At 50.7% G+C, this 7,870-nt stretch overlaps 1 protein-coding gene across 1 annotated transcript in view; it reads left to right on the plus strand.

Moving 5' to 3' along the window:
• pcif1 (phosphorylated CTD interacting factor 1) overlaps positions 1-7,870 on the plus strand; it is a 14,284-nt gene continuing 6,414 nt past the window's right edge. The window contains 8 exon segments of the mRNA XM_032508963.1: positions 1-141; positions 3,096-3,239; positions 3,347-3,384; positions 4,372-4,467; positions 6,005-6,136; positions 6,320-6,453; positions 6,555-6,709; positions 7,574-7,721. Of these exon segments, the coding sequence (XP_032364854.1) occupies positions 3,125-3,239; positions 3,347-3,384; positions 4,372-4,467; positions 6,005-6,136; positions 6,320-6,453; positions 6,555-6,709; positions 7,574-7,721 (818 nt within the window). The 5' untranslated portion in view covers positions 1-141; positions 3,096-3,124.

Consider the following 7,870-nt stretch of genomic DNA (forward strand, 5'->3'; position numbering starts at 1 on the left):
AGCTGGACACCAGCTGCGCATGCGCAGTGGATCTCTCTGGGTCCCCGTAAAGATGTCTGAGCAGGCGGGGAGGGAGCGGAGCGGAGGACCCGAAACAAGCGGACAGAACCTGCGACTCTCTGCAACTAAACCGGCTAAGGTAAGGGAACCGGACCCCGCACAGCCGCTCCGACGGCACCGACCCGCGGCGGAAGGTTCCCGCCGTCAGGTGAGCCGGACTCCCGGCGCGCGGGACCGCGGAGTCCGTAGTAAAGTGTAGAAACAGAGAGCGGGACGCGCAGCGCTGTGGCAGGGGCGTGTCCGCCATCTTGTCTGGAAGTGGCGCCTAAACAGCAGCTGTCGCTCCGCGCCGAGACCGGGCTTACGGCGCGAAATGGCGGTTAATAGCGAAACCTAAAGGCGGCGCGTTGCCCTCCCTGTGTTTTTAGAGCACTTTAGCCCGGTTCGGCCCGGCTATGACCGACACGGAGAGCCGCTGTGTCCGTGTGTTGAGCTCGGGCTCCGCTTTGTGTTGTCCCCTCACCCCTCCTCCGCTTCTCCCTCCCCCTTCTCCTCGCTGTTGTTGGGAGAGCCTGCCAGGCGCATGCGCGTTAGCACAGCGCTGCTTTTTGCGAATGACAACGCTAACATGAGTGTTATTAGTAGTAATTAACGCAGTATAATTACCGCGGTGTTTAAGCTCCATCGCAGATACGCCGTCGCCGTGTTCGTCTCCCCCGGTTACCGATCACTTTGATCGGATTAGAACCGACGTTCGTCCGTTTGGCGCCACATTCAGACGGTCCGCGATGTCAACAGCCCCGCCGTTTAAATCTACCTGTCACCTGTTTACTACAGGAATACTACAGGAATACTGCACTTACTACAGGAATACTACACTTACTACAGGAATACTACACTTATTATAGGAATACTACAGGAATACTACACTTATTATAGGAATACACTGTCAATTACTACAGGAATACTACACTTACTACAGGAATACTACACTTACTACAGGAATACTACATGGAATACTACAGGAATACTGCACTTACTACAGGAATACTACACTTACTACAGGAATACTACAGGAATACTACACTTATTATAGGAATACTACAGGAATACTACACTTATTATAGGAATACACTGTCAATTACTACAGGAATACTACACTTACTACAGGAATACTACACTTACTACAGGAATACTACATGGAATACTACAGGAATACTGCACTTACTACAGGAATACTACACTTACTATAGGAATACTACAGGAATACTACAGGAATACACTGTCAGTTACTACAGGAATACTGCACTTACTACAGGAATACACTGTCAGTTACTACAGGAATACTACAGGAATACACTGTCAGTTACTACAGGAATACTACACTTACTACAGGAATACTACAGGAATACACTGTCAGTTACTACAGGAATACTACACTTACTACAGGATACACTGTCCGTTACTACAGGAATACACTCAGTTACTACAGGAATACACTGTCAGTTACTACAGGAATACACTGTCAGTTACTACAGGAATACACTGTCAGTTACTACAGGAATACACTGTCCGTTACTACAGGAATACTACAGTTACTACAGGAATACACTGTCAGTTACTACAGGAATACACTGTCCGTTACTACAGGAATACTACAGTTACTACAGGAATACTACAGTTACTACAGGAATACACTGTCAGTTACTACAGGAATACTACAGTTACTACAGGAATACACTGTCAGTTACTACAGGAATACACTGTCAGTTACTACAGGAATACACTGTCCGTTACTACAGGAATACTACAGTTACTACAGGAATACACTGTCAGTTACTACAGGAATACACTGTCAGTTACTACAGGAATACACTGTCAGTTACTACAGGAATACACTGTCAGTTACTACAGGAATACACTGTCCGTTACTACAGGAATACACTGTCAGTTACTACAGGAATACACTGTCCGTTACTACAGGAATACACTGTCCGTTACTACAGGAATACACTGTCCGTTACTACAGGAATACTACAGTTACTACAGGAATACACTGTCAGTTACTACAGGAATACACTGTCCGTTACTACAGGAATACTACAGTTACTACAGGAATACACTGTCAGTTACTACAGGAATACACTGTCCGTTACTACAGGAATACACTGTCCGTTACTACAGGAATACTACAGTTACTACAGGAATACTACAGTTACTACAGGAATACACTGTCAGTTACTACAGGAATACACTGTCCGTTACTACAGGAATACTACAGTTACTACAGGAATACACTGTCAGTTACTACAGGAATACTACAGTTACTACAGGAATACACTGTCCGTTACTACAGGAATACTACAGTTACTACAGGAATACACTGTCAGTTACTACAGGAATACTACAGTTACTACAGGAATACACTGTCCGTTACTACAGGAATACACTGTCAGTTACTACAGGAATACACTGTCCGTTACTACAGGAATACTACAGTTACTACAGGAATACTACAGTTTCTACAGGAATACACTGTCCGTTACCACTAGTTTATTATTATTATGTTCTTTTTAAATTTAAATGTGATGCATCGTCTGTAAAATATAAATCGGCATATCGGATTATTAAATAACCAAATACTAGGATCGGTCGGGCTCTATTTGAATATTACTGAGTGTTTTATTTTGAAAGTCTGTCTTCCTGTGCTGCAGATGATGTGTTTCTGTTTTATTTTGAAAGTCTGTCTTCCTGTGCTGCAGATGATGTGTTTCTGTTTTATTTTGAAAGTCTGTCTTCCTGTGCTGCAGATGATGTGTTTCTGTTTTATTTTGAAAGTCTGTCTTCCTGTGCTGCAGATGATGTGTTTCTGTTTTATTTTGAAAGTCTGTCTTCCTGTGCTGCAGATGATGTGTTTCTGTTTTATTTTGAAAGTCTGTCTTCCTGTGCTGCAGATGATGTGTTTCTGTTTTATTTTGAAAGTCTGTCTTCCTGTGCTGCAGGTGATGTGTTTCTGTTTATTTTGAAAGTCTGTCTTCCTGTGCTGCAGATGATGTGTTTCTGTTTTATTTTGAAAGTCTGTCTTCCTGTGCTGCAGGTGATGTGTTTCTGACGGGCTGCGGAGATGTCCAATGACAGCCAGCCATCGGTGAAGGGGGAGGCGTCTCCTTCTAGCTCCGCCTCCTCCCAGGACCCGCCCCTTTCCCCCTCCACCACCTCCAAACCACCGGAGCTCCCAGGTACACCTGCCTGTCTCTCTGACCTGCCTGTCTCGCTGACCTGCCTGTCTCTCTATGACCTGTCTGTCTCTCTATGACCTGTCTCTCTCTGACCTGTCTGTTTCTAGATGAGCTGGTCCAGGCTGGGTGGTCTAAGTGCTGGTCTGTCTCTCTCTGACCTGTCTGTCTCTCTCTGACCTGTCTGTCTCTCTCTGACCTGCCTGTCTCTCTGACCTGCCTGTCTCTCTCTGACCTGCCTGTCTCTCTCTGACCTGCCTGTCTCTGACCTGCCTGTCTCTGACCTGCCTGTCTCTCTCTGACCTGCCTGTCTCTCTCTGACCTGTCTGTCTCTCTATGACCTGTCTCTCTCTGACCTGTCTGTCTCTCTCTGACCTGCCTGTCTCTGACCTGCCTGTCTCTCTCTGACCTGCCTGTCTCTGACCTGCCTGTCTCTCTCTGACCTGCCTGTCTCTCTGACCTGTCTGTCTCTCTATGACCTGTCTCTCTCTGACCTGTCTGTCTCTCTGGCCTGTCTGTCCCTAGATGAGCTGGTCCAGGCTGGGTGGTCTAAGTGCTGGTCTGTCTGTCTCTGACCTGTCTGTCTCTGACCTGTCTGTCTCTCTGGCCTGTCTGTCCCTAGATGAGCTGGTCCAGGCTGGGTGGTCTAAGTGCTGGTCTGTCTGTCTCTGACCTGTCTGTCTCTGACCTGTCTGTCTCTCTGGCCTGTCTGTCCCTAGATGAGCTGGTCCAGGCTGGGTGGTCTAAGTGCTGGTCTGTCTGTCTCTGACCTGTCTGTCTCTGACCTGTCTGTCTCTCTGGCCTGTCTGTCCCTAGATGAGCTGGTCCAGGCTGGGTGGTCTAAGTGCTGGTCTGTCTGTCTCTGACCTGTCTGTCTCTGACCTGTCTGTCTCTCTGGCCTGTCTGTCCCTAGATGAGCTGGTCCAGGCTGGGTGGTCTAAGTGCTGGTCTGTCTGTCTCTGACCTGTCTGTCTCTGACCTGTCTGTCTCTCTGGCCTGTCTGTCCCTAGATGAGCTGGTCCAGGCTGGGTGGTCTAAGTGCTGGTCTGTCTGTCTCTGACCTGTCTGTCTCTGACCTGTCTGTCTCTCTGGCCTGTCTGTCCCTAGATGAGCTGGTCCAGGCTGGTGGTCTAAGTGCTGGTCTAGGAGGGAGAACCGACCCTATTACTTCAACAGATTCACCAATCAGAGCCTGTGGGAGGTGCCGGTGCTGGGCCAGCATGATGTCATCGTGAGTCACCTTTAATCTTTCATTCTTTTATTTATATATATATATATATATATATATATATATATATATATATATATATATAGATATAATATATAATATATATATAGCACTAGTGTTGATAAAGTTCTGAAGAGATGCTGGATCTGTAAAAACAACAAAGCGAAGCACGACAAGAAGAATTCACCTACTTAGTTACTGCCTGTCTCTCTGTCTCCCTGTCTGCCTGTCTACCTGTCTGTCTACCTACCGGTCTGTCTCTCTGTCTCCCTGTCTGCCTGTCTGTCTCTCTGCCTGCCTGTCTCTCTGTCTACCTGCCTGCCTGTCTACCTGTCTGTCTACCTACCGGTCTGTCTCTCTGTCTGCCTGTCTCTCGGTCTGTCTCTCTGCCTGTCTCTCTGTCTGTCTACCTCTCTGCCTGTCTCTCTGTCTGTCTGCCTGTCTGTCTGCCTGCCTGTCTCTCTGCCTGTCTACCTCTCTACCTGTCTGTCTCTCTGTCTGTCTGCCTGTCTGTCTACCTGTCTCTCTGTCTGTCTGCCTGTCTCTCTGTCTGTCTCTCTGTCTACCTGTCTGTCTCTCTGTCTACCTGTCTACCTGTCTGTCTCCCTGTCTGTCTCTCTGCCTGTCTACCTCTCTACCTGTCTGTCTCTCTGTCTGTCTACCTGTCTGCCTGTCTGTCTGCCTGCCTGTCTCTCTGCCTGTCTGTCTCTCTACCTGTCTGTCTCTCTGCCTGTCTCTCTGTCTGTCTGCCTGTCTGTCTACCTGTCTCTCTGTCTGTCTGCCTGTCTCTCTGTCTGTCTCTCTGTCTACCTGTCTCCCTGTCTGTCTCTCTGCCTGTCTACCTCTCTACCTGTCTGTCTCTCTGCCTGTCTGCCTGCCTGTCTCTCTGTCTACCTGTCTACCTGTCTGTCTGTCTGCCTGTCTCTCTGTCTCCCTGTCTGCCTGTCTCTCTGCCTGTCTACCTCTCTGCTTGTCTGTCTGTCTGCCTGTCTGTCTCTCTGCCTGTCTGCCTGTCTGTCTGCCTGTCTGCCTGTCTCTCTGCCTGTCTACCTCTCTCCCTGTCTGTCTCTCTGCCTGTCTGTCTGTCTGTCTCCCTGTCTGTCTGTCTCTCTGCCTGTCTACCTCTCTACCTGTCTGTCTCTCTGCCTGTCTGCCTGCCTGTCTCTCTGTCTACCTGTCTACCTGTCTGTCTGTCTGCCTGTCTCTCTGTCTCCCTGTCTGCCTGTCTCTCTGCCTGTCTACCTCTCTGCTTGTCTGTCTGTCTGCCTGTCTGTCTCTCTGCCTGTCTGCCTGTCTGTCTGCCTGTCTACCTCTCTCCCTGTCTGTCTCTCTGCCTGTCTGTCTGTCTGTCTCCCTGTCTGTCTGTCTGTCTGTCTGCCTGTCTGTCTCTCTGCCTGTCTGCCTGTCTGTCTGCCTGTCTGCCTGTCTCTCTGCCTGTCTACCTCTCTCCCTGTCTGTCTCTCTGCCTGTCTGTCTCCCTGTCTGTCTGTCTACCTCTCTCCCTGTCTGCCTGTCTGTCTGTCTGCCTGTCTGTCTGCAGTCTGATCCTTTAGGTCTGAATGCGGCTCCAGCAGAGGGTGGAGCTGGAGACGGTAACCTTGGTAACGGCCAGAGGAAGAGGAGGATCTCTGAGGAGCAGGGGGCGGGGCCTAACAGCATCAAACGAGTCAAGGTAACAACAACAACCCCCCCCCCCCCCCCTTCTTCTGTTTGTATGGATTTGAACAGTAAAGTTTGGGATTAGATTACGCTGTTGGACTTGAGGTTGAACTAGTGACCCGTGTGTAGGGGATTGTGGGAAACAGAGTCCTGTAATTTAAATAATGACTCTATTTATTTATTTATTTTTCTTCAGGCGGAGCCAACAACGCCCATTTCTCCCAGCACACCCGGCGCCAAACACTGGAGCTCCGCCCCCGAGGACAAACCGCCCCTCCCGGCCACGCCCACAACCCCGAGCCCCGCCCCCGCGCCCTACAGGCCCGCTGTGTGAGTGCTGAGGCCACGCCCCCTCAGTCAGCTGTTAGCTTCTGTTAGCCCACATGTAGCCAGCCCGTAGACAGCCTGTTGAACCAGTTCTGTGTGTGCAGGATCTACTGGGACCTGGACACCCAGACCAACGCTGTGATCCGGGAGCACCCCCCCGCCCACCACCTGCCCCCCCACCCTGAGATCGAGCTGCAGAGAGCGCAGCTCGTCACCAAGCTCCGCCAGCACTACCACGAGCTGTGCCACCAGAGAGAAGGTAGCAATTACAATAATAATAATAATAATAATAATAATAATAATAATAATAATAATAATAAGAAGAAGCATGGGCAGACTGAGCGCGTGCAGACTGAACGTGTCTCCTGAGCGCGTGCAGACTGAACGTGTCTCCTGAGCGCGTGCAGACTGAGCGTGTCTACTGAGCGCGTGCAGACTGAGCGTGTCTCCTGAGCGTGGACTGAGCGTGCAGACTGAGCGTGTCTACTGAGCGTGTGCAGACTGAGCGTGTCTACTGAGCGCGTGCAGACTGAGCGTGCAGACTGAGCGTGTGCAGACTGAGCGCGTGCAGACTGAACGTGCAGACTGAGCGCGTGCAGACTGAGCGTGTCTCCTGAGCGCGTGCAGACTGAACGTGCAGACTGAGCGTGTCTCCTGAGCGCGTGCAGACTGAGCGTGCAGACTGAGCGTGTCTACTGAGCACGTGCAGACTGAGCGTGTCTACTGAGCACGTGCAGACTGAGCGTGTCTACTGAGCACGTGCAGACTGAGCGTGTCTACTGAGCACGTGCAGACTGAGCGTGTCTCCTGAGCGCGTGCAGACTGAGCGTGTCTACTGAGCGCGTGCAGACTGAGCGTGTCTACTGAGCGCGTGCAGACTGAGCGTGTCTACTGAGCGCGTGCAGACTGAGCGTGTCTACTGACGTGTGCAGACTGAGCGTGCAGACTGAGCGTGTCTACTGAGCGCGTGCAGACTGAGTGTCTACTGAGCGTGTGCAGACTGAGCGTGCAGACTGAGCGTGTCTACTGAGCGCGTGCAGACTGAGCGTGTCTACTGAGCGCGTGCAGACTGAGCGTGTCTACTGAGCGTGTGCAGACTGAGCGTGTCTCCTTCCTGTTCCAGGCATCGACCCCCCCCGGGAGTCGTTTAACCGCTGGCTGCTGGAGAGGAAGGTGGTGGACAAAGGTCACGACCCCCTGCTGCCCAGCGACTGTGACCCCGTCATCTCACCCTCCATGTTCAGAGAGGTCATGAACGACATCCCCATCAGGTACCTGTCTGTCTCTCTGCCTGCCTGTCTCTCTGCCTGCCTGTCTCTTTGCCTGCCTGTCTCTCTGCCTGCCTGTCTCTCTGCCTGCCTGTCTCTTTGCCTGCCTGTCTCTCTGTCTGCCTGTCTCTCTGCCTGCCTGTCTCTCTGCC

This window comes from Etheostoma spectabile, unplaced genomic scaffold, assembly GCF_008692095.1.
Source record: "Etheostoma spectabile isolate EspeVRDwgs_2016 unplaced genomic scaffold, UIUC_Espe_1.0 scaffold00010130, whole genome shotgun sequence".
In the NCBI taxonomy this organism is placed as follows: Eukaryota; Metazoa; Chordata; class Actinopteri; order Perciformes; family Percidae; genus Etheostoma; species Etheostoma spectabile.